Source organism: Abramis brama (genome assembly GCF_963993115.1).
Source record: "Abramis brama genome assembly, chromosome: 9".
Taxonomy (NCBI): Eukaryota; Metazoa; Chordata; class Actinopteri; order Cypriniformes; family Leuciscidae; genus Abramis; species Abramis brama.
In genome coordinates this window covers 39,349,016-39,376,982 of record NC_139971.1, presented here as the reverse complement: position 1 = coordinate 39,376,982, position 27,967 = coordinate 39,349,016, and the positions used below count along the sequence as shown (strand labels likewise).

The 27,967-nt window shown below is 38.1% G+C and overlaps 1 protein-coding gene across 1 annotated transcript; it reads left to right on the top strand.

Annotated features, from left to right (window-relative positions):
- Window positions 1-139: 139 nt before the first annotated feature.
- On the top strand, window positions 140-27,163 carry ttc9b (tetratricopeptide repeat domain 9B). Its single transcript, XM_084125105.1, has 3 exons — window positions 140-1,601; window positions 20,026-20,208; window positions 25,107-27,163. Exons 1-3 carry the CDS (start codon window positions 1,157-1,159, stop codon window positions 25,199-25,201), a joined length of 723 nt encoding a protein of 240 aa, XP_083981231.1. The 5' UTR covers window positions 140-1,156; the 3' UTR covers window positions 25,202-27,163.
- Window positions 27,164-27,967: the final 804 nt, after the last annotated feature.

Below are 27,967 nucleotides of genomic sequence, written 5' to 3'. Positions count from 1 at the left end.
ATGTTCCGAAAATGAGAAAATGAAATGTCTCCGGTGAGAAATTTATAACAGAATTTTCATTTTTTGGGGAACTGTCTCTTTAAAGACGTTTACTGCATAATTCATTTGATAAAGAAGGTCACTATAGAGATGATAATTTTTTTTCCTCCAAAATGAAAGGATGGATGAGTCGAAACTGATGTGCTTGCAAAAAAGCATTGCACTGAAGTGTGTTTAATGCATGCTCTAGTAAATGACAGATGGCGAGGACTACACAAGCCCTTGTGTCTATAGTGTTGTACAACGACTTCAGCAGTTCATCACTGTTCAACATTTGGCTCTTAATGCTGACTCAGTGTTTTCATTTAGGCTGTTATTAATTACAATGTATTACTAACACCAAAGAGATTCACTTGTATTTTTATGTTGTTAGTAATAGATTAAAGCAAAGTAATATATCTTTTGGATACACAACAATTCAGCCTTTAGATGTGTATTAGTCAATTATCTCTCCAGCTTCAGCAGACTTGGGTGTTTCGCCAGGACAATTAATCATTCAAGCTACCAGGGAGATTAATTCCACTTGGATCTGGAAGACAATTTAAGGGCACAATTGACATGCTTCATGAACCGGGTTTTTTTTTTTTTTTTTTTTTTGGTCCTAACTATATAGCGACCCGCAACAAACCAGCTGGTTATACCATGTTGATTTTATTCATTTATTTTTATTACATGTTTGATCAACCAGCTACCATGTTTCAAAACAGTTATGAGCTGGATTGCCTCGCTTTTGCTTTTGCTTTTTAACGATAATGACATAAAGATGGGCAGCCTGCATTTTTTTTTAAATTCATGTTTGGCTTTATGCATGTAGATTTTCCTCTTTAATGTAATCGTGATCCACCAGTAGCAGCAGCATCTCGCCACGATTAAATCCTTCCCATAATGCCTCGTTGTCGCTGTCTGTGGTGCTGAAGCTGCTCTGGCCGGGGGCACGAGTCCTCCTCCTCCTCCTCCTCCAGCTTCTCCTCCACGTTACCAGAGACACCCGTCCTCTATTTGTTTAAAGTTCTTTGTCTCTTTTACGCGTTTTACAGCCGGGAATCTTAAGTGTTGTATTTACTTCCTACTATCCGGTCGCGCCTGTTTTTCGCCGCTCGTTTGGCTCGCATCCTTTATGCACAGCACGCTGCTCCAGCCCTTAAAGCGAACACAGGCACCCGTGTCGGACCAGCATGGCTTCCTGAGCGAGATGGAAGCGAAGCAGCACTCGATCAAGAGCCTGAAGAGCTACCCGGAGGCTGGGGGCCGGAGTCTGGCGGCGGCGGCGGGTGGAGACGGCGGAGGGTATCGCGTCGGCGGCGCGGAGATGGAGATGGAGGCGAAAATACAGAAAGCAATCGACTTCAAAGTGGAGGGTCACCGATGCTACAAGGAGAAGAAATTCCGGGAAGCTATTGGGAAATATCACAGGGCACTGCTGCAACTGAAAGGGGTCCATGTCGTCGACGGGACCACCGGATCCGAGGTGAACCTGCTCAACCAAGCCGCTGCCAAGCTGACAGAAGAGCAGAGGAGAGCGGTGGAGAGCACCGAGATCGAGTGCTACGACAGCCTGACAGGTGAGACTCGGGAACGGCCGCTGCCATTGTTCTGAACCGCTCGCTGGAGGTTAACATGAGGCTGAAGCCACTCTGAGATGCTGTTGATAAGGGGAAGGTGTTGGAGGCTACATAGAGGACCAGGGGACTAATAAAGGGCTTAACTATAAATATAGATGTAATTCCATAGCAAAAAAACGATTGTGTTTTTATACAGACAAGACTGAAAACAATCGATCAAGCATTTCCCAGCAATTTCTGGTTCCCAGAACGTTAGTGTTTGGTTCTCAGAAGGTTCTATTAAGGTTTGTTTTTGGTTAGCCAGGAAAGTTTTCTTAACGGAAATGGAACGTTCGTTTTTGGTTAGTAGAACGTTATTCTAACGTTAATGTAACGTTGATCTAACGTTCCCCAAACCTCTGTAGCGACTCCGATATCTTTAATGTGATTTCTGTGCTTTTCACACTATATGCTTAACCCTGGCTTAATATTTTAGCTATAAAGTTGGATTTATATGATCGTTATAACGTGTTTTGATTGATCTCATTTCAACATAAACGCATAGCCTATTAAACTTATTTCAGAGCCCTGTATATGTCATTACACAAAAACACACGCAACGTTGAATAATAACCATTAAAATAACAATGAAGGAACGTTCTTTAGCCTATAGGTTATTTTTAGGTTTTAAAAGTAGGCTAAACACCCTGCGACATTTTGGGAATGTTATTTTATGGTTGAAAAAAATAAAACCTAAAAAGAACATTCCTAGAACGTTATTATTTGGTTCTAAAAAATATATATATGGGAAAATACCAAATGGGAACCAGATACTAACGTTAGGGGAACGTTCTTTGTGTGCTGGGTTGTTTGCGCTTATAACAACCAGTTTGGCCTTCATTGTTCCTGAGCCAGTGAGATTCAGCCAGTGTCATTATAATCCAAGCTCATTTAATGTCACGTTGCTTTTATCTGAGAGAGCAAGCAGATTAAACGCTCCACGTGAACTAATATTTTGATACGTAGCCTAGTATGCTAATCTCTTTATTCATTTTTTTCTTTCAAGTTCTTGGTAATGTGAGGTAAAAGGTTGGAGTGTCAGTTCTATAAGATTCCATATCCATTGAGAGAAATAAAGCCACCTGAAGAGACTTTCATGCTTTGTTCTACAACTATAATGACTCAACATCATACCTCTGGTGTAAAAGCATGCTGCTGTTTGTTTTGTGGATGGAAAATGTTGAAATTCCCCATAAGTCATTTTTTTTTTAAACCTGCAACAAATGTTACATTTTCAAGAACATTAATTAATTTCCTTGTGGTAGTTTTAGTCTTTGTTGATGCATGTTAGCAAATGGCATTTTTAAACAAAGCAGCTTCAAAGTTAAAGCTTATGGAGAATTACAACATTTTTAATTCAGAAAACAATCAAAACCATATTCATATGGCTTCACAATCACAGTCTAATGAGCATTATTTTACTATGGCTTTGTGTAGCCGATACACTCTCCAAGCGTTAGTTGTGTCTACAATCTGTAAATGATATTCCATTATAATAAACACACCCTCTCTGTGTGATTACACACTGATGCATATTGTTACCCAAAAGACATTTGAAGTACATTTTGTCAGTTTAGTTGTGGATAACATAAAACGGATCACAGATGCCAACTGTGTTTGCTCACTGAGAGAATATTGGTTAATACTCATGCACATCTGCTTGATCTGGATGTGTGTGATGCCTGGTGTTTGTGGCCCTTGATGTCTCTAGCGGTCTCACACGGTGCTTGATTTGAGGTTCGGCTTGAATGTCACGAAAGTGGCGAACACTTCAGGCCCGCTGGGGGAAGCATCAAGGCGTGAAAGAGTCTCAACACTGCAAAATTTCCATTTGTGTGAATTCCCTCCCATCGGTCACCTTCTTTTGTTTGTCCTCCTGCAGTCATGATGATGGATGAGCAGGAAATATATAGAGAGAACTTATATAAATGCTTATATAAAGATGCATTTTATAGTGTCATACTGTATTTAGGCTTGTTGAGGTGCAATGTGGGATGCAAACAGAGTTTTGTGTTTCGTCTAGTTTTTATCAGTTATATGTGTATCTCCCATTCAAGACTTTAAGGCCTTGAAAAACTCACGGCAAAGTTCTTCTTTGTTCTTCACTTAGGGGTAAAAAGAAGTATGAAACATCTTTGCAATTAACAAACATCCCGACACCATCCACACTGCTGAGAGCGATGTTTAGATGAATATGTAAATATGTTCTGCACGCTTTCCATGTTTATTTATATGCACATTTAGATAGCTTTAAAGCAACAGCTTTACAGTATTCAACATGAACAAACAGTGGCAGTGTCACTTTCAGTTAGAAGTACAGCTTCAATTTCTTCTATGAAGCGACTCTCCAGTGTGTTCATGTTTTTACTCGTGGACGTCTGACCTCGATGGACTGAACTGGAGAAGATTTCCACATCAAAGTTGTTTACCAACCGGAACAAAAACTTTTCCAGAAAATTCACTTTGGCTCCCAAAATGAACTCCAAAGGAACTTCATATTTGCCTGAAATTGTTCAAAATGTCGTCACACCAGTTCGTTCTTCTATTTCTCTCATCAGGTCCTTGGACGACGTGTAAAGTCATGGTAGTTTTAATAGATCGTTCTCAGAATTATATTAGGGCTGTGAAACGATTAATCGCGATTAATCGCATCCAAAATAAAAGTTTGTGTTTACATAATATATGTGTGTGTACTGTGCATAATTATTTTGTATATATAAATATACACACATGCATATATTTAAGAAATAGTTGCTTATATATACTGTGTGTATAATATATATATATATATATATATATATATATATAATTTGTATTATATATAAATATAAATATTTTATATATGAATAAAAAAAATCTTAAATATATACATACATGTGTGTATTTATATATACAAAATAATTATGCACAGTACACACACATATATTATGTAAACACAAACTTTTATTTTGGATGCGATTAATCGCAATTAATCGTTTCACAGCACAATCCTTGATCCATAACACAACTGATTTTGTATTTCTGTATTGTGCGTACATGGCGTTCTGTTTGTTCTGTGTGTTGCCAAGTAAAGGGTGATGAGGAGAGAGAGAGAGAGCCAGATGAATAGCCTACTGTGTGTTCTGCGAATCTGAACGAGGCTGTTGTGTGTTTGCGTGAGGGAAACGGCCTTCTAAACTCGGTTTGTTGTGACAAGGCCAGGCCTTCCATCTGTATTGTTCAACTTCAGCCAGCCACAGCAACTTCTGCACCACTCTTTTCTAAAGCCTGCTGAGTCGCCGCTAGCGAACACGCGAAAAACATGCCCTTTTTTCAGGTTAGAGCAACTGCCCCTCAAAATTCCTGTGCACGTCCCTGTTAATAATAATATATTATATATTATGTATTATATGTACACTTTTGCATTTAGTTTTCAGCATCTACTGACCACAGTGAAACTATTCATTATACTGACTAACATGTTCTTCAATAGTGTATGGTGGGAATAGTGGACGTTTGGGAATGTGTAGTGATTTATATTGCATTCATTTAGAGGCTGAAACCGAGAGATTTTGAAGTCACTAAAAGTCATAAAATCAACACTGTCAATTTAGCACATTTCAAGCTGTATGTATTATTAGAGATGACTAAAACAATAATACTAGTGTGAGTAGAATTGGATAAGCTTTTATTTTATTTTTACTCACAAAACCAGCTTTTGTGCTTTTATCAAGCTTGTGTTTTGACACGTTTTCATTTAAATTTTCATCTTGTTTTTCAGTATTAATATCTAAGTAATTTTAAACAAGATGAATTTACTTAAAGAAAAAAATGTAGGGTGGGACTTGATTTCATCCTTCTGGCTGTTATTTTTGTTGTTTATTTTGTTCTTGAGAAACATGTTAATCTACACATCGCTCTCAGCAGTGTTGACGGTGTCGGGATGTTGGTTAACTGCAAAGGTATTTCAAACTTATTTTTACCCTTAAGCAAAGAAAACTGTTCTGAGAGTATATCACAAAATAAATCTTTGCTAACTTAGTTTCTCCACACTCTCTTTCAATTTCTTCTCCTTCGTTCTTAACTTTTTGAATAAGGTTTGCAACTTCATGAAAACAATATTTGAACTCCATAACTCCATTGCTTATTGTTCTCGAACCAGCATATCACAAAGGGCATTCTGGGTTAAGCCGCTCTGGAGGAAATATTAGTGCTCTGATGCTCACGCTCAATATCCCTCCTCGTCTCCTCTCTCCTCCGTCCTCAATCCTGTGACCCGGAAACCGATCGAGCTCAGCCATCTTGAAGGACATCTCAATTCTCGAATCGCACCACGAGGAGTCGAGGATCGAGGAGTGAGGAGCTTCCTGAGGAGTTATGAGCGAGGACACACGGGTGTATCCTATGCAGAAGAGTTTTATTGACTAAACGTGACGCACGTATTAATTCTCCTCCCCCTTCATATCGGTCACAATCATTTTAATCTATACTTTACCTATGCAGTTTATATAAACCACACATCTCACGTATTTCAACAGGGTATCTTGCTTTATTATTATTTATTATGAATTTCTTAAATAACCAAACTAATACAACATAAGGGCAGATCCTTTGAGCGCAGTTGATGACGCTGTGAAGTGACGCTTAAGTGATCAAGTGTTCCAATGTGTAAAAAAGCTTTCATTCGATTCCTCCGTCCTCATTCCAGCCTTCCCTCGCATCCTACAGGGGTGGAGCTGAGACGCGAGGAAAGGAAACGAGGATGGACAAATAAGAATTGAGAAGCACCCCTCATGGTTAACGTTTTTCATTTAAAGATCACATTCGCACATGAATAAAAAATAAAATAAAAAATGTGCACAGATCAATCATTTATTATAAACATTCTGCAACATTCTGTAAAAAAAATAATTGTCAATTTTGATTTCATGGTGACTTTAAAAAAACTACATTTATTTTTTTTTCAGAGAAAAAGTTTTGGGTTGGTGCGTTTTTAGAAAGAAGTCTCATATTTATCAAAATAGAGTAAAACAGTAATATGGTGAATATAATTATAATTTAAAATAAGAGTTTTATATTTGAATATATATATATATATATATATATATATATATATATATATATATATATATATATATATAATTCATGTGACTGTAAAAAATATGTTCAATAATTTAGGTTTTTAACATAATGTTTTTACATTGCTTTAACTAATCAAAATAAGTTAAGCAATTTTCAACATTCTTTTATAAGTTATACAAGATTCAACTCATTTTTTAAGTCAGTTTAATATAATTTAAGTTGGAATAACTTAAACATCCAAGTTGATTGTACTTGTAAGGTAAATGTAAGGCAACTTTCATAATCATTACTCCAGTCTTCAGTGTCACATGATCCTTCAGAAATCATTATATGCTTTTTATTATTATCAATGTTGAAAACGGTTGATACAGTTTCTTTCAGTATTCTTTTCATCACATAAGGCCTTGGAGAAATCATGCGTATATAACTCTCACTGACCTTTTGCTCTCTCATTACAACTGACAGCGACAATCAATGAACTTCTCAACCCTGATGTCCAATTAGAAGCGGCCGTGTTAAACTGAAATCTAGACTTCCTCTCTGTATTTCTCTCTTTCTATGCTTGGCTGACTCTGGAGAGTCCTGATAGTGGTTTGCGTTACATTCATCAACTCAAGGTCTTGTCTCTGTCCCGATAGGCAAATGCTTGAAAAGGAAAGCAATATTAAACACGCTCTTTTCATCTGTCAGATCTCTCGGTCTGGAAGCCAGTCTGATGTGAAGAGTATAGAAATGTGACGGGGTGAGGTGTCTGTTATTATCATGGTGGTTGTTGAGCTGGTGCCAGGCCCGCAGATGGCATGGCATCGCCATAGGGTTCCTCTGGGCACAGGCTTTACTTACTGTACAGTACATTGTATTATGTTATAGCGCTCTGCCATGACCTGGGGGGATGGAGGAGAAAATGAGAGAGATCATAAAGTACTGGATGAGAGGAGGTTTGGCAGTGTGTGTGTGTGTGTGCGTAGAGAGACTGAATGCCTGCTTCCCTTTTCTGGGTCTGTAGAACCTGAACATGTTGTTTAGGTCCCTCTGCACTCTCAAGTTTTGGGCCATTTTTCATCGTTGGCCAACAAAGCTAAGAAAGCTTGCAAGGCATCCGTAAGAACTGCTTAAACTGCAATTAAGTTGGATGAGAGAACAAGTGGTATGAAGAAATAAAGGCAGTAAGGGAAGGAATATGAGCGCTTTAGTCAACATGAGTTACTTGGCTGGTAAATATGCTTGCGTTAAAAGCATATTTGTTTGATATGTTCACTTTTCCACAGAGATGAGCTCAAGAGATGAGATGAGCTCGATATCTGGATTCATTATTTATTAGTATTAAAAGATCATACAGAAATATCTGGGTAAATGTAAAACTGGATTGATATTATATCTAAATGCCAAATCAGTGTGGAACATTTTTAAGGCCACACGACTCGTATCAAGGTGAAAACTTCAAGGTTCGAGAATAGATAATGCAATTAAAATGTCTAGTATGAGCTCAGCTTTCTCCGTGTAGTGACATCCCTCCTCTCTAAAACTCAGTGGAGAGATTATATGAATCACCAAGGCTTCATTTATTTGATCAAAAAGACAATATAAACTGTAATATTGTAAAATATTATTTACAATCTAAAACAACTAAATTTATTCCTGTGATGCAAAGCTGAATTTTCAGCATCATTACTCCAGTCTTCGGTGTCACATGATCCTTCAGAAATCATTTTAATATTTCTAATTATTAACAGTGTTCAAACTGCTCAATATTTCTTATAATGTATTGTGGTAAACTGAGATACAACAGAACGAGTAAAAGAACAGCATTTGTCTTTGTTTTTAATATAAATCTTTACATTTAACATTACAAATGTCTTTACTGTCACTTTTGATCATGCAAAATAAATAAATAAATATTTCAGACCCCAGCTGATATTTTAATATGCTGCAGTTTTATATCCTGCAATACAGTAGTTATTGTTGAACTGTTAGTGTTGAAACCTATTATAAGCATGTCATAAAAACAGAAAGCTCTCCCGTAAGGACTCTAGCAACTCCCGGTAATGTCTTATGATGCTGAGTCATGCACTGATGGGTGTTTGCGAGAGGGAGAGAGGGAGCACACCCCTGTGCGTCAACACAACGCTAAGATAACCTCTCCAAGGGCCACTTAAGGCTTACCTTGACCTCAAACAACACTGTGTAAACAGGTTAGTGGAGTGAGAAGCCACCATAGTGTCTCGAAATTAAAGGCATAGTTCAACCAAAAATTCTGTCATGATTTACTTACACTTAAAGTTCCCCTGTAGTCAATAATTTGATCCCTTAAAACTCATCTTTGATCACCAAAATGACATATTTAAACGTTTTTTCCTTGAAAAAAAAAAATCGTCATACCGTAAAATAGATTGTATGTAACTCTACACCCTTGCCTAATTTAGTATACGCGGTTCTATGAATATGCAAATTAGCCCCGCCTCCACGCACTCACTCAGCTCAGAGATCCACTCGTTGACGATCACACGTCGATCTGATTGGCTACAAGGTAGTTTGTGACATCAGAAACACCAGCGATTTCAAAGTGTGTTTTTGAGACTGTCTTTGGTTCACTGCAGTTTTAAGGAGAAAATACTCAGCAATGGTGTCGACTTATGAATTTACACATGGTTTGTCTTAAAGCATATTAAAAACACCACATAGACATAAAAACAACATTAAAAGCTGGATTTTCACCACAGGGGGACTTTAAGGATAGTTTGTCTCTGTGATGTTGTATATTTTAATCTTTGATGCGCCTTGGGGAAGCTCTGCACCCTTACATGCGAGCTTGCACATTTATGTGAATGTGTTGTAGATAAGTACTGTAGGTTTCAGCTCTAGATGGTTGTAATGATGCTGACAGCAGCACACAGCTCCAGATGCAGCATTTAAAATGGAAAAACCCTGGAAAAGTCCGGTGTTGCATTGCTATCTCAAACAGAAACAGGATTTTCCTAAAAACATTCGTTTGGTAACATAAAAAGAAAGTTCTGACATCATGTATTCACCCTCATTTTGCTGCATTTCACGAGCTTTACAATACAATAAAGGGCTGCTGGGATGAAGTCTTTTTGTTGGGTCAACCCAAAGTTAGTTTTTCCCTCAACAAAAACCCAGTAGGATTTTCCCATTGGCTTTTGCAATGTTGCAGAAAGTAAGGTCTGTGATCTACAAAAGCTTTTGATTCTTACTCGTTTTTTTCATCGTGATAATCTTCACAAATGAACACAACTTCATAAGAATTGGAATTTGGTGCATGATTCGCTTGGACGACTTTTGTGATATTTTTATGGTGATGCAGCTTGAACACTTCAGTCCACATTTATTATAATTGCATGTAAAACACAACCTGATCTCATAAAAAAACATAACTATTTTAGGTTCTGGCGTATTGGTGTGCAAATTCAGTTGTATGAAAACGTACAATATTTGGAAAAAACTAAGCATGAACCTAACCCTCAGTGGGGCACCAAGAATATTTTAAGATCATTGGAAGCTGGCCAGTGTGATGGTCCTGAGAACTTAAATATATCGCTATAGCAAAACAGGGCATGTCTTGAGTCTGCATAACCATGAACGTCCAGGATGATTATAGTTCCTGGTGCGCGAGTTGTTCACAGAGTTGTAATGATGCTGTCTTTAGTGGAGGTTCTAATGTTCCCTGCCTAGTCATGGCAGAAAGCTGTTGTCTGGTGGTGTTTGTCCTCTGAATGTGAGCCGTGTGCGACCGCTGTACCGCTGATTCACTGTTGGCCATTTCTAGGACGCAGAGTCATTCAGGGACAGTCCTCAGCCCTCCTCATTTAATTCAACCCGACGGGTCCGAGACACAACACTTTTCTGCCTGGAGATGTCGAAGTGAAAACCTCCCTGTGTTGCAGTCATTAATTCTCAAATCTCTGATTTACACTCACTCAGTATAGCTGTCAGTGGGGCAGCTTTTAATGTGCATGCTTTTGTACCTTATTTACTTCTAAAGGGTCCATGCATATTACTAGGATATTGGCTGTTTATTAGTACTTATAAAGCACATATTAATGCCTTATTCTGCATGATCATATTCTACATCCTTTAATCCTATCCAATATCTAAACTTAACAACTACCTTACTAACTATTAATAAGCAGTAATTAGGAGTTTATTGAGGCAGAAGTCGTAGTTAATAGTTAGTTAATAGTGAGAATTGGACCCTATAGTGTGACCAAAAGTTCATTTGTCATTTGTTTTCTGATGCCATAGAAAATACACTGCAAAAAAAGTAAAAAATATCAGGTCTCATTTCTTAACATTAGTTAATGCATTCTAGTTAACATTAACTTACAGCATTTATTAACCTTTGTTAATGTTAGTTAATAAAAAATACAATTCTTCAGTGTTTGTTCATATTATTTCAAAGTGCATTAATTAATGTTAACAGATACAACTTTTGATTTTACTAATGTATTAGTAAATGTAGAAATTAACATTAATTAATAAATTCCTTATAGGTATTGCTTAGTTTTAGTTCATGTTAACTAATAAATATATATAATATATTCAGTAACAGTTTATGATTCAAATATCCTGATTAAAAATACTGGTAATTATGCACAACCAGACTTTAGCATTTTTAAAGCCATCAAGTCGAATGACCTCAAGCCAAACGCCCCCCCCATTAAAGTTAGAGCTTATTTCGAGATATCAGCCGGATGGCTTAGTGCAGACGCTAATGGATCCAAGGTTGTATCTCGTAAATTACCCCACTAATAATGGCCAGAATGGTGCCAAACTTCTACAGTAGTACAGATAGGTTCTGTACTCATAAAACGAGGCATTGGAAAGTTTGTAAGTACATTTATTGAGTTTATTTAAATAACACTTGCCTGACGGCTCATGCTACCACTAACCCGGTCGTCGACGTCACTTCAGTGATTTGGGAAAAGCACATAAAAGTCCTGGCAGAAAGCGATGCATAAGGATGTAGTGTAACGTCGAAATTATTATTTTTTCCGAAGTGTTGACAACTTAGTGTTAACTAATAATTGTTGCAAACTGGTACTACCAACAAAATATTAGTGCATTCCTGTAACTGGGCGTCGTTACACTACATCCTTATGCATCGCTTTCTGCCAGGACTTTTACGTGCTTTTCACAAATCACGGACGTGACCTCGACATCCGGTGTTTGGCTCGAGGTCATGGTGCAAAGGACCCTAGGTTGATTTTACTCCAAACCATCCCTTTAAGGGACCTCTCTAAGGATCTATATCAATCTCTTTCCGCTATTATGCATATTCATCAATTCTCTGTTAATGCCCTTGTCTAAGTGAAGTTACATCGTGATGTTTCCATACAGTCATAATGGTTTACTGAAACCTCTGGTGATAAGTGCATCGCTCAAGGGCTTTCGACTGGAAATCCAGCCAGCATCATCCTCTAACATCAGCATCAAAATTCAATCAAGGAAAATATATATAAAAAAACTATCTCTGCACATTTCAAATCACAGGCATACGATCAAGTGTCCATACCGGGATGTTTTGATTACAGTCAGCATGTGCATATGGTGTTTGGGGGAATTATGGGAGTGAGCTGCATTAATATTTCATCCTCTCCTCTTAAACATGCTCAGCGATTCTCTCTCTTCTGAGATGTTTTCTGGAGCTTACGAGCAGATCTAACTGTGCAATCTAGGCTTTTTCTTCCCGCAAACCATGTTGCACTGTGGGAAATCCCTACAGATAGGGGTGATGTGAGGCTGGTTTCCATAGACAACAATGACTGGGAGGGTTTTGTGGGAAGAGGAGGGAAATATCACAGTCTTTAACAGCTTTAGTTCAGTTGCAACAGTGATTTTTTATTTATAATTAAGGTGACAAGGACATTCTCATTCCAGAGAGCATTTTCACACGCCCCAATGGACAACAATTTGTGTACACCCATGTGGAGAAGATGAGTCATCAATATTTCTGGCCCACTTTCCAGGGACTTTTTAATGCATATATACCTGCAAAATGTGTATTTTGTCTGCTTGAGATGTCAACAGTGGTGATAATATTCTGTACTAATGTGAAATAAGGATCTGAGATGGTTGTTTTTTCTCATTAGGTCAAAAACTGCAGAGTCATATATGCTGTCCGCTCCCCCGGAGTGTATGTGCATGGTGTGGTGATCAAGGCTGTCGTTCTGTGATTACAGATGGTCAGAGAGAGAGAGAGAGAGAGAGAAAGGCAGAGGGAAAAGACAAGAGGGGGAAGGGGGTGGTAAGCAAAATATGGTGAGTGGGCTTCATCGAGTCCCTTCAGAGAACAGCAGTGAGCTCAGTGTTCAGTGCATGACCGCAGACTTCACCATCGCACACTCAAGCAATCACTGTTACTTCAGTCTCTTACTAAAGAGCTTTCTCCAAACCCCACCCCTTCCACCAGTAACATTCACATTCATTTTCTCCATAGAGAAACTGTTTTTTTTTTTATTGCAAGAAAAGAAACAGCACTGCATTGAATATATTAACATAAAATGAAAAAAAAAATACAGAGAAATAACAATGTCACCTCAACCAGTAAGAAAAATATATAGTTCTTAAGTCAATGAGTTTAAGAGATTTTACAAAAAGGGAGATCTCAGCGATAAAGACATCAAATCTAGGCAAAGTATTGAGAAATTAGTTTTTGTGAATAAAAAAATTACAATGCAACACTGGCCTGGCAGCAGAATACAGTGTTTTAGACCCTGTTTACAGCTGGTATTAATATGCGTTTTGTTCAATCGGATCACAAGTAGACGAGGGAGACACATACCCGTTTACACCTGATGTTTTAATCCGTCTCTTTTGTCCACTTTCAATCACTTCTGTCCTGATTTCTTTGAGGCGAGGGTCTGTGGACGGGGAAATGTAAAGGTTTTTTTTTAGATCTAACGGAGAGCATCAGCTTTAGTTTCTGCTCTGATGGCCTCAAGACCAGCCGAAAACTGTGAGTGTGTGTTAGAAATCAGGAATGGTGAGAGAACATTGTGCTTGGTACATTTTTCATCTTCAAACCAAACTTGTGTCTCCAGCCGACAGTTTAAATCTCGTCTGGCTAGAGCTCGTCCCATAATGTTTATGCATTAGATCAGTAGACGTCTTCTGTGGATGTTTGATCACATTCGACCACATGAGCGTTTACACAACCAAAGCAATACGGTCAGATGCGTTTTCAACTACCTCTGGAAGTGGTGGAAAGTGGACAAGTTCAAAACATTTTAGACCCAGTTTACACCTGTATTTAGCGTCATCCACGGGTGATCTGATCGACCAAAACACATCTTAATACCAGGTGTAAACAGGGGTCTAAAACACTGTATTCTGCTGCCAGGCCAGTAGATGGCGATGTGACTTTGTAAAGAAACTCTACACGCCTGCACATCTATGCGTTCTTCCACAGAGCGGTGAATACAAACAAGCAAGATGGCGAAAGCATTGCCATTGAGCCATTTTGTCTGGATGGATGATAATGTTGGTTTATTACTACATGTGACCCTGGACTATAAAGCGGCAATATGTCAGGAAAATGTGGACTGGGAGTCCACAAGTAAAGAACTTGCACTTGCCTATAATCTGATCATGTAATACTCATGCGCATGATTTCACTGTTTTCACAAATTTGTGCTTTTGTAGTTTACACGGAGACAACTTCCTAAAACCTGAATTTTGAAATCCGTTTTCAAATGTTTGCTTCATGGCTTATATCTCTTTAATAAAGTTTAAATGAATGGGGAAAATACTTCCAGAACCAAGCCTCTTATAAGTGGACGAACACTCTTGTACTCTTTTGCGAATGTGAAAAATGATTGCGATTGGCTAGTTTTCTGGTTTCTCTTTTTATCCAGTGATATCTGTCAGGTGTGTTATGCGTATGTTTGCCTGTTATACATGGACATTTATTTATAGCACCTGTAAACTGTTAGAAACGTATTAAATTTGTGGTAAATGTGAATATAATAAGAACAAAGACTGTGAAAGGAAGATGATTTTGTATGCGATATGATAAATGAAAATGGGTAAAGTGACTATGCGGTTGCCAGACTCGGAGAGGAAATGAGATTCATTCAATATGAATAGGTAATTTTCTCCTAATCAGAAATAGAGCGCTAAAGAGGAGAAGCTGTGGAGAGGAGGAGGGAGGGATAGAAGGATGGATGGGTGAAAAGACAGTCGATGGTGGCTGCTAAGTCATGATTTAGGGCAGCGTCCTTCAAGCCACAGTGCACCGACTGACAAGGCCATTATCAACAGGCTTCAGTGCAGGGAGAGGAACTAGCACTTAGCAGTTGCTAATGTTTGAATTATACATGTGAGCTCAGGGTCCCTCAGCCTTGTTAAATAAGGCTGAAAACCCTCTCAAGCTCATCCGCTGCTAAACTATTCTGAGACCTGCTATTGTTGCTTTTAAAGCAGTCTGTCACTGTTTCTGTTTAGGGTTTATATGTTTTGTTTGCTAAGAGTTGAGCTACTGCCTTATTAAAAACTGCATGAGGAGGGAAGCTTATACTGCTGTGTTTTATATGATATTGATATCATGTGACTAAGTAAACAAGCAAACGCATCATGCAAAAATGGGTAAAATGAGTCATATGTTTATCATTGCACTGTAAACTGTGAACACATTAATGTGCGATGTCATATGTGGTTGCTTGTGCTGACTAGATCTGACTAGATCACTAGGTGAGATGGAGAAGAGGATGAAGCCTCAGTATATTCTCGATCTGGCAAGCTCTATTCTGATTGGATGTCGTTATGTAACCAGCGGTATATTTTTTTATGAGAAATTCTGAAAATAAAGTTGTGTTTGTTTATGCATCCATCCATCCATCCATGCATGCATCCATCCATCCATCCATCCATCCTTCCATCCATCCATCCATCCATGCATCCATCCATCCATCCATCCATCCATGCATCCATCCTTCCATCCATCCATCCATCCATCCATCCATCCATCCATCCTTCCTTCCTTCCATTCATCCATCCATCCATCCATCCATCCATCCATCCATCCATCCATCCATCCATCCATCCATCCATCCATCATTTCAAAGTTTGTTCATGTTGTTTCTTGTTCAGAATAAGCTGCAGTGTGGACCAGACCTTTGCCGTTTAGTAAAAGGTCTGGCTATGTTGAGAGTAGATGTTAATCAGTGGCGTAGGTGAAGCGTAGGATCAAGACGAGGTCAGGATGCGGGTGAGAAAGGACACAGAGGGAGGGAAGATGTCATTCAGACTGATGGGTCCCTGCATCAGCCATTAAGCACTGAGAGAACTAATTACCACCCGAGTGACAGCAGGGCAATCACCACAAACCAACACCGTTCCACTCCTCTACCTGATGCTGTCAGCCCCGCACCTGTCAATAGAGGAAAATGGCTCAGAGAGGGAGAGAAGATAACAAAAATTGCAAAAAAGAGAGAGAGATGGATGTTCCTGTAGGAGGCGGTTGAAATCGATTACCCTCCAGCTCTCACTCCCTCACCTTGTTGCTATTCTCTGCGCTCCACAAACCACAACGTTCCTGCTTTGCTCATTTCCCTTCCTTTCTACTGACTAACCGGTAGCTTTTCTGCCCATGTTGGTTTCTCTTCTTATGTGAAGGTGTAAAAATGAGGGGAATCCTGAACATTTGCTAACCGATCCTATTGCAAGTCTTTCTCTCCCACACACACAACAGCTGTCCCTGCACCTGTTCAGTTTTTGGAAAACTCTAGCCAGCAATCTTCAAAATCATCTTAAAGGGATAGTTTTCCCAAAAATAAACATTCTCTTAGCAAGTTCCTTAGCAAACGTTTGGACAAGATTTGTCCCTAAACCAATACGTTGCTCTTGGTGCCGCTGGATTGCAAAAGTTTTGTATAATAGTTTGGCGGTTGAAAGCTTTGCATTTAAGCATCATTTAGTTTTTGGTGTCAGCCTCTATCTTTTTTTACCAAGGTTTCTTAGCCACCATTAGTTGGGCCTTCCAGTTCGTACAAGTAGTCGGTAAAGTAAGCGTTGTTCATTCATTCGGCATTCGTGGCCGAACCACTGTAGCCTGTGCTTTTGGGTTACATACCATTTTTTTGGGGTTCTTTGCACAAGAATCAATTTTTGATTGAAAACTAATGAACCATGAAAGAGAACCGACTTGTCTCTATGTTAATAAATCGCAGACCAGATTTGTGATTTTCATCAAGGGTGACAAATCTATCAAACCCCATTAGTAAAGTTGGATTATTTCGAGATTGACCCTGTTAGTGTTTGAGGACCAGCTCTGGTTTAAGCTGTGCAGTTATGTTCTCATATAACTATGATGTAGCATAAAGAGCATCGGGTCCATTAATATGTGATGCCATCATTATTACATGCATAGAGCCACTCAGCAGACACTTAAGTGCAGTCCTCAGTATCCACAACGCCACACCTTATCCATTTGTGTGATGAATCAGGCTGCAGAGTGTGTGTGTGCTTGTAGGTGTGTTGTGGAAAGAGAGAAAGGCCCAGAGAGAAAGATCAGGATATCACAATAGTTAGGATCCATTAGACCATTATTGCCTGAAACTGAATACACTGAGCGCTCGCCAGGGTTTCAGTTGCCCAGAATGAAGATGGACAGGACGCTCGATGAGCGTGATGGTGGTGTGCCGAAAGGCAGTTTCTCTCTCTCTCTCTCTCCATCCCAGACCAAAAGAGGCATGCCTGCCCAGTTATCACTGGAGATCACGGTTAAGACGCATGAAATGACACCCTTAAAGCTGCAGAAAGTGATTTCTGAGAAACGTTGTTGATTTTTGAAATCACCAAAACAAACACGCCCCTACCCAAAATGGTCACACCCCTATATCAATAGCCCCGCCCCCAACACAGGCACCTCCCTCTAATAAGTGGACACGCCCCTTACTGCTGATTGGCTACAAGTGTGTTTTGGCGCTCGGTCTGATACACATTCAACAGCGTTTCTCAGAAATCACTTACTGCACTTTTTAATCTATAAGTAAATTTCTGTATTGTCTTGGGGGAAACTCAATACAAACCTAAAGCCAAATGTTGTTGTACGTTTTGTGTTCTGAAATGTGTACTGTGTTATCTTGAGGGAAATTATAACAAATGAAAAAAGCCGAAAAAGATAGTGGGAGAGAAAGGATTGATGAACTCTAGTTGGAATGAAATTTCAGCCATAATGAACTCATTTAGATGAGATTTTTCTCTCTCAAAGCTTTTAATTTGTCATCTAATCATCGTTTATCTCAACGCTGCTCTTATTAGTTAGTCCTTCTGTCTTTATAACCTTCATTAGGTTCGGCAAAACATGTTTTTCTCCCCTTTTCCTCCACTGACTATATGTGTCTGATTTAACAGCTGTTAACAGCCGTCAGCAGATGTTTGCTTTATATTAGTTTATGTCTCTACAGCAGCACACGACACGGCCTTCCTCTTATCTGCGATCTGCATTTTAAATCATCCTGATCCTGACCCATATATTGGTCTGTCACTCATTTATTTGTGATTTTTACAGATGGTTGTGTCGAGTTCATCTACTGCCGGTTTGGCACTTTCAGTGTAGACTATGTGTGGTGGTGAGAATCGTCGTGGACTGATGTTTTCTGTCCTGTGCTCGGTCACTACTGATGTCCTGCCGAAATCCCTGACTCAGGACTTTCACATGGGTTTCAGCGACAGGATGAGTGATGGTTAGAGGAAGGTAACAGGGAAGGACAGAGTGAGATTGCCAGTATAAAGCTGCATCTTTTGTCAGTGTGTGTGTGTTGGTCAGCAGGCTCTGGAATGCACTGACAGACATTAACCTTGGCAAGGGTCAGACCTCAAGAGTGGCGCCGCACTGATGCTGTAAACAGGTGTTGAACTAGATACACATTTATGAGATACAGCAAGATCATAGATTTTTACTGTGGTTTCACTGTACTTTGATATTTGATGATGGCAAGAATTAATAGTTCAAATGAACCCTACTAAACCTTAATAATAAAAATAAATACCATATAAATATAAAATTAAATCTTAAAATTAAAAATTAAATAGAAATACATGTTTATATATATATATATATATATATATATATATATATACAGTATATATATATATACAGTATATATATATACTGTATATATATATATATACTGTATATATATATATATGAAGACTTCAGATGCAAAAGCCTCTAAGTGCCATCTGAAATTTTCTTCTAAAATGAGTTTTTTTTTATCAATCTCGTATATTTAAGTTCAGTAATTTCACTTTAATGACAATTAATAGGCCATTTTCATTGCCATTAAAGTGAGATAAGTGAACATAAACATACAAGCTTGATCAAAATGATCATTCTAGAAGGAAATTTCAGATGGCACTTAGAGGCTTTTGCATCTGAAGTCTTCATATATATATTATATATATATATATATATATATATATATATATATATATATATATATATATATATTGCAGGGTGTTCACATGCTACACACACACACACAACACAACCATTGAGCTTAAATTGAAATATGAAATTGAGTTTCCCAGCTCCTGCCATCAGTGTCCAGCCATGTCATCTGCTGTTGGAATAAATAACCCTCATCGGATGAAGGGTTGGAAACACACACCAGCTGCCCAGCAGGCGCTGCAGTAATTCATTTGCCGTGCAGATGTTCTTTCAGGGCCAATGCTTCTAATTAGCTGCGTTTTCTTTTTGTTTTTTTTAAACTAAGACTCCAACATTTAATTAATTCAATGACATATTAAAAATGGATGTGGAAAATTATCATATAATTATCTGCTATATCTGATCTGTCATTAGATTCATCAAATATTTTTTTTATTGTGGTTATATATAAACCCTTTAGACCTGCATCCCTGTTAGATACAGCATGCACATTTTCAGACACATCCAACACTTTTAAGCCGCAGCTTTAGATTAGGATGTGTCTCGTTTGGTTTATTTTCTCTTTAGACAGCAGATAAAACAATTACTTCATCTGTGTCATTGAGCCTAGAGTGGCTAAAAGATGCAATTAGACCCTCACTTTGTGCTAATGTGGTTATCTGAAACCAATCACATTAAAAACTGCTGCTCTCAGAACTTCAGTGCAACTGATGACTGTGAGAAAACACACTACCCTTTAATTCTGCTTTATCTCTCACACCAGGGTTTTGTACCAATATATTTCATGTCTATTTTTCTCCCTAGCTGTTTGTTGATTTATTTTATTTCAGCTGTGCTATTGTTTAGTCCTGTCCTTTTCATCGTGCTAATTCCCCTTTCTTCTGTTTCTCTTGTCCACTCTCTCGTTCCTCATAGCCTGCTTGCTGCAGTCGGAGCTGGTGAATTATGAGCGGGTGAAGGAATACTGTTTGAAGGTCCTCGGACACCAGCAGGATCACTTTAAGGCCATGTACCGTGCTGGGATTGCCTTCTACCACCTTGGAGACTACGAGTGTGCCCTGCGTTACCTACGCGATGCCAAGTGCCGTGAACCCACAGGTGGGCTTTCTGATCGCTTTAATATCATATACAGTGGCGCTTCTCAAATGCTTTTGCATTGTGACTCAACACTAAACTGTGACTCAACACTAAATTGTGTATGAGGGATTCACCAATATTACAATTCTGGCTGATACTGATGAGCTGCTAATTATCTTCATGCTGTGGCCAATATTTTGTGTTTTGTCTAAATAAATGTTTTTTTAAATGCCACCAGTGAAATTAGATACAGAACTTATAACATTGAAAAAGGATATTTATCTTTGGGATTTGCTAAAGTTTACATTTAACTGTTAAAAAATTATTAATGTTTTTGAAGATTAACTTAAAGTGAGTGTTAGGTGATGCGGAGGTAATGTATTATAAAAATATATGAGAAATGAGCGTGCATGAATTAAAAAATAATTTTATAAAGTTTATTATACAAAAGTAAACCAAAATGCCCTTTAAATCAAACACTGTATATTATTATTATGCATAATATTTATTAATATAGTATTTGCTCCAAAACAGCCACGACTCAATGTTATTTTAGTATTATTTATATATAATTATGGTATTTATTAATATTTTGAATTAGCTTTCATTTTTATATTTTCACTAATTCATGCTTTTGTCATTTTTATTATTTCTTTTAAAAAAAATGTTTTTTTTTATTTTAGAAATTTATAACTTCAACTTGTTTTATTTCAGTTAGTTTTTCACCTAATATAATTTTTTTTTTTTTTCAGCTTTATTTCTTTTTTTCCCCAACTTTTATTTTTTATTGTTTTACATGGATTTTAGTAAAACACAAAAGAACAGAACAAACAGGTCACTAGGGGTATAACATACAATTATGTTGTTCACAAACTGTTAATGTCAAATCAGGGGTTACTCTCCCAATAGTCTCAAAGGTACGGTGACCGGGAGGGGACATGTTCGGTTCACTTATTTTTGTCGTGGCCACAACATAGAAACTCGTGGGAACATGATATTAAGTCGTGGGAACGTCATAATATCTTGTGGGAACGTCATATTAAGTCGTGGGAACGTGATTATAAGTCGTGGCCACGAGATCATTTTGTTGAGGTAACGACATCATTATGTCGTGGCCACGCGATGCAAAGTCGTAGCCTCGAGATCATATGTTGAGGGAACGATATATTTTTCTCGTGGCCACGACTTCATATTTTGAGAGAACGACATCATTTGTCGTGGCCACGAGTTGAGGGAGCCACAGCGGCCAATACTGTAACCGTACCATAGCATAGACTGGGCTACAGCAGAGATGGAGATGACAGAAGAAATAACATTTTACTTTAAATTAGGAATGTCATATAAAGATATAGTGCGGTCTTTGGCATTAAGACATGGGTACGTTATAAGTGAAAGACACATGAAGCGCATTCTTAGACTTTTTTGTCGCACGCATATTTAGGGACCGTCTCAAAATTACATGCGACATTGGCATAAACGTTTCTAACTTCAATAGCATTTGAAGACAATGACTTACAGTCATAAAACCAACTGTACATTGTTCACCCAGGTCTCATGTATGATGCACACCTTTTAGATTTTTGATATTTATGAAAATAAACTGCTAAATCATATGCAAATATTGCTATGTAGGCCTATTTCACTACTGTATGGGATCATACACAAAATATGACAATATTTAAAGCTCAATATCATTTGAAGACAATGACTTACAGTCATAAAACCAACTGTATATTGTTCATATAGGTCTCATGTATGATGCACGCCTTTAATATTTTTGATATTTATGATAATAAACTGCTAAATCATGCAAATATTGCTATGTATTTCACTACTGTATGGGATCATATACAGAATATGACAATATTTAAAGCTCAATAGCATTTGAAGACAATGACTTACAGTCATAAAACCAACTGTACATTGTTCATATAGGTCTCATGTATGATGCACACCTTTAATATTTTTGATATTTATGACAGTAAACTGCTAAATCATATGCAAATAATGCTATGTATTTCACTACTGTATGGGATCATATACAGAATATGAACATATTTAAAGCTCAATAGCATTTGAAGACAATGACTTACAGTGATAAAACCCAACTGTACATTGTTCATCTAGGTGTCAGGTATGTGACAGTAATGAAATACATAGCAATATTTGCATATGATTTAGCAGTTTATTGTCATAAATATAAAAAATCTAAAAGGTGTGCATCATACATGAGACCTGGGTGAACAATGTACAGTTGGTTTTATGGCTGTAAGTCATTGTCTTCAAATGCTATTTAAGTTAGAAACGTTTATGCCAATGTCGCATGTAATTTTGAGACGGTCCCTAAATATGCGTGCGACAAAAAAGTCTAAGAATGCGCTTCATGTGTCTTTCACTTATAACGTACCCATGTCTTAATGCCAAAGACCGCACTATATCTTTATATGACATTCCTAATTTAAAGTAAAATGTTATTTCTTCTGTCATCTCCTCTGCTGTAGCCCAGTCAATGCTATACGGTTACAGTATTGGCCGCTGTGGCTCCCTCAACTCGTGGCCACGACAAATGATGTCGTTCTCTCAAAATATGAAGTCGTGGCCACGAGAAAAAATATATCGTTCCCTCAACATATGATCTCGAGGCTACGACTTTGCATCGCGTGGCCACGACATAATGATGTCGTTACCTCAACAAAATGATCTCGTGGCCACGACTTAATATGACGTTCCCACAAGATATTATGACGTTCCCACGACTTAATATCACGTTCCCACGAGTTTCTATGTTGTGGCCACGACAAAAATAAGTGAACCGAACATGTCCCCTCCCGGTCAGTACAAAGGAGTGAGAGGAGAGAGAAAGAACTTTCCCCCTTCTTCCAGTCCCCCCCCCCCCCCCCCCTCTTTTCCTTCCTTTATAATAATATCAGGAGAATAATTGTAATTGTCCTTTCAAGTCAATAAAAGGTTCAAGGTCCCATCATACAACATACAATCCAGAATGTTTTCATTGGATAAGTATTTTACATACTGAAGAAGAAAAAAAAGAGGTTCTCAATATAGTATTACCAATAAAATGTAAATGAGAAAAGAATAAATAAAATAAAAATTATAATAATTTGCATTACACTCACAATATCTCCTTATGCTATTTCAGCTTTATTTCAATAAATTTTAATAATAGTTTTAGTTAACAATAACGAATATTCTGCGACCTTAAACATTCAGAACCACTGATATATAGAATATGTGCATGTCTAGTGTTATATTATGGCTGTTATGTTATAAACCATTTACCTGTATTTATGTTTGTTCATGTGCATGCTTACTGAAGCAACTAAAGATTTTAAGAAGGTTTAGTCTTAAGCTGCGTTCACACTGCCAGCGACACGCAGCGACATTGATTTTCAATAGAGAGCTGGCGATTTCTGACAGTGACCATTGGCAATGCAACAAAGTTATGTTTATCTTTATGCAAATGAAGAGCGGCTTTTGGGAGCAACAACCAATAGGAGTCAGTGGAGCACATGTGATCCATCTATGCATCCTGTAGTGGAGAGTGTTGGCGGTGTGATGTAGCAAAAGTTTTAGCAACTTTCCTTTAATTTATGATATGTTTCTGTGTACATACAGTGAAAGTGGTTCTAGCCTAAATGGTTTCGTGAACCCAAATAGACCAACGCTTGCACTGTCACTGCAGATAAATAGCCGCGACGGCAAAGAGCACTCGTTGTTTCTCGTTCATCTTTAATATTAAGCATTTTATGTTCTGATTCCATAAATATTTAGTCTTTTCCCTCCAACATGTTTTTTAGCAGCAGGTGATCACCAGCCACTGGCAACATGCAGTAACGAAGACCCTGTTTACACCTGGTATTAAGATGCGTTTTGGTTGATCGCGTCACAAGTGGACAACGCTAAATACAGGTGTAAACAGGGTCTAAAACGTTTTGAGCTTGTCCACTCGAAATCGAAATCCGACCGGATTGCTTTCGTAGTGTTAAAGCTCATGTGATCAAACAGCTGCAAAAGACGCCTACTCATCTACACTGTAAAAAAAATCTAGTTAAATTTACGGTAATTTACTGTGGTTGCCAGAAATTTACCGTAAAATAAGGTAGCAACATTTTAGGTTTTACAGGCTTAACTTAAATTTACAGTAAAAAACATATTTCATTATCTGCTATAATGTTAATTTACCGACCTATTGAAGTACTAATATCTGTTTTGTACCATTGTAATACACTGACATCCACCAATCACAGCGGAGATGAGAGTCACATGATCAATCAAAGCTCATCACAAGCAGCTTTTCCACAAGAAAGTTAATACTAATATATAGAGGCTGCACAGTGTCATTCACACACACACACACTAAACACACATAAAATGAAAAAAAAAATGCAATAAACATTAATTTAACAACATTAAATGTAACATAAAACCCTAATGTACATAATCGATTAGAAAAACAAAGAAAAACTATGATTTCAACAAAATGCATCAAATGTGAAGTGTCACGCAAGGAATTGTGGGAATGTCAATTTACGTTTTTTCACTGTAAATTATACAATGACTTATCCAAAAACTATAAATGTAACCGAATTTACAGTAAAAATACATTAAATGTACGGTTAGATATATCACAGTTATTCGCGTATATAGTGCGGAAACTTTCTGTTAACCAATTAATAGTTTTTCACCGTAGCATTTTTACAGTCTTTTACTGTTAAAATCACGATCATTGTTTATAGTGTATGTTTCCCTCGTCTGCCTGTGATGCGATCAAACAAACCGATTAACCTGGTATTAAATCTTAACACCAGGTGTAAAAGGGCCAGTGTGAACGCAGCTAGATGCTGGTGTCTTTATTTCTTCCTCCCTTCTTATTTTCTGTACTTCATCTTCTCTCTATCCAGACACAAACGTGCTGCGATACATCCAGCTGACGGAGATGAAGATGAGTAAGAGCAGTCATCAGGTGCGTGAGAGCGGGAAAGAGTCCTTGGGTTAAAGACACCCACTGCTCTGCCCCTCATGCCTCGCTCTAACCCGGATAGAAAACCTCTCCTCTCGAGTCTCTCCCCCTTTTCCCACAATGCCCCCCATCCCGTGGACAACCAGGACACATGTGCCCTCTGAAAGCGGACTGAAACGGGCACAGCTACAGCACAGCACCCAGCGACTGTCTTTTCTCGCTCTGTCCCTTTAAATCCAACGTCCCCGGTGCTTTCATTTCCCAGGTATTGAGAATCTGACTGATGAACGAAGAACGCGTCAACGAAAAAAAAAAGAGGAAATGCTCTATTATAATTGTATAAACACTGGGGGGGGGATCTGACATTAGAATTTAAAATGAAAGGATATTAAAATGTGCATAATGAAAAACATGGGTGGCTGAATTGAGTCTGTAGGTAAAGAATAGAGTGAAAGCACACGTATCAAAGCCACACTGCTACTTATACTTGCAGATGATGAAGGTCAACGATTAGGCCAGTGACCTTTGAACTCACTCTGATCCATTGAGAAATACCCTCTCTACTCAATACAGAGGAAAAGCAATGTTTCACAACTAGATCTCACGCTCGCCTGTCAATGCTTGTCTCCTTTTTCTCTCTCTTGAATTTGGGCACATCTCAACTCAATTTCTGAACTGTTTCAATTCAAGGGCTAATTCAAGTGTTTGTAATTTGTCCTTTGATATCGATTTTGTTTTTCCTCTCAGTTTGCTGTACTATAGTGGTTTGAGCAAGTTGTTATCTTTCCCTTTCTCAAAGGTACAACATTCTCCGTACTAATGTTAGCAGGTGTTTTGTGAACCTCGTTGTCCATTTCCTTGTATTGGACTGTCGCTTAGCCCCGCCCCTTTAAGAGCTTCCTGATGATGTCACAATGGTTATGCAGCCTGTGGGAATATTAATAACTAATGGAGCCATATTGAAACGCTTGTGTTTCCGCAAGAAACGGGATCCACAACATACGAAGTGCTTGATAAGGTCTGTGAAACTTAATATATATTTACCCCAAACATCAGTGTTACAAAAAAGCGATAAGTAAAACTCTGAGAATTGTAGTTGTGACAACCATTAATGTTTCACAAAAGCATTACGAGTTTGTCCTCCTCTTCGTGGTTTGTTATGAAAGCTCTGATGATCTTTTGTTGAATGCATTTGAATGTGCAGATGCCTTTGACAGCTCATGTCAGTCTAGTTTGGATTAATGGCTTTGAGAAGATGGGGGAAGACAGATGAAATTATGAATCTGACCTAATATCAGGCAGATTTAATTGTGTCAGTGGGACTCTGGGGATTCAGATGAGAAGACGCACTGATGAGATTCAAAACTAGTTAATCTCTTTATTGCAGTGGCACTGATAAAATAAGGTGCATTGTTATTTTTTCTTCATTCAAAAGTTTAATACCTACACTGAGCATAACTTTTATTTAGTTTATATAACAAAAAATGATGAATACTCACATGCAATCAAGACTCCAGTCATATCAGTAGTCTAATAAAAGCTGATTTATTCCACATGGAGTGGGTTGCCCACTCATAGGGGCCGCCATTTTGAAATCAACATTTCTAATAGTAATAAAGACAACAATATCAATAATAATAATAATATGTTCATTATAATATAGTACTTTTTCAGTGCTCAATGCACTTCACAAAACATAAACAAACGAATACATAAATATCATATATCCTCACCAGTAGGTGTCAGTATATACTTCTCTGGGATGAATAAAAACAAAAACTGGTTACACTTTATTTTGATGGTCCCCTTTAGACATTCTGTTGACTATAAGTAACGTTGCACCAACATGTCAACTAACTCATTAGATTATTAGTGGAGTGTCTGCTTAATATCTGCTTTACTGTGATCGTTCTCCAACAGACTTTCTACTGACTATAAGTCACTTTGCAAGTATAGCTTTGTCAGCTTATTCTACTACCCCCACCCCCACCCCTAACAGTCTACTAATACTCAACTCAATACTCATGTTTAGTTCGATTAAAACGAACCCTGGTGCGAATGATCTGTTAGTGCGGCTCATTTGAATAAGTGTGAACGCTGCCATCCGAACCCTGGTGACACCAAACAAGCTTTTCAGCGGCCTCGGCCCGCTTCCAAACAAACTTGTGCGTTTAGAATTAAATATGAACACGACACGGACCAAAGACATGCAAGACATGTAAACAAAGACACGTAAGACATGTAAACAAACCAAAAACAGGACATTATGTCACAAGATGCGACCCTAAAAAGGACAGAATGCTTAAGCACACCTGTTTTTTCTTGTCATAGTCGCGATGGTGCCCATCACAGAACAGTACAGGCATCAGAACCGCGTCTACTCGCAGCAGATCTGTGTGTGTGTGTGTGTGTGTGTGACGGAGGGATTCCTGCCGCTGTTTTGACTCCTTTACACATTTTATAAGCTATTCACGAGTTCTCAACTGGTCAAAATACCATCATATGTAGGCTACGCACATACAACAAGTGCATTTAGCCCAGGGTACAGCATTGTTTTGGATGTTCGGTAAGTTCTGTCGTGAAATATACTAAATAAAAGCCGTCCAATAAGGTTGTGAACACATCCCTATGCCTTTAGCTTCGGTGTTAAAATGTCAATGTGAACTTTAAGAGGACCAGGACAAATTCTTTCTTTTTTTTTTGGTCCGGACCAAAGGAACTGAACTACAAGTGTGAACACACCCTAATACACTAATGAGAGTTAGTTGACATGTAGGTGCAACAGTACTTATAGTCAACAGA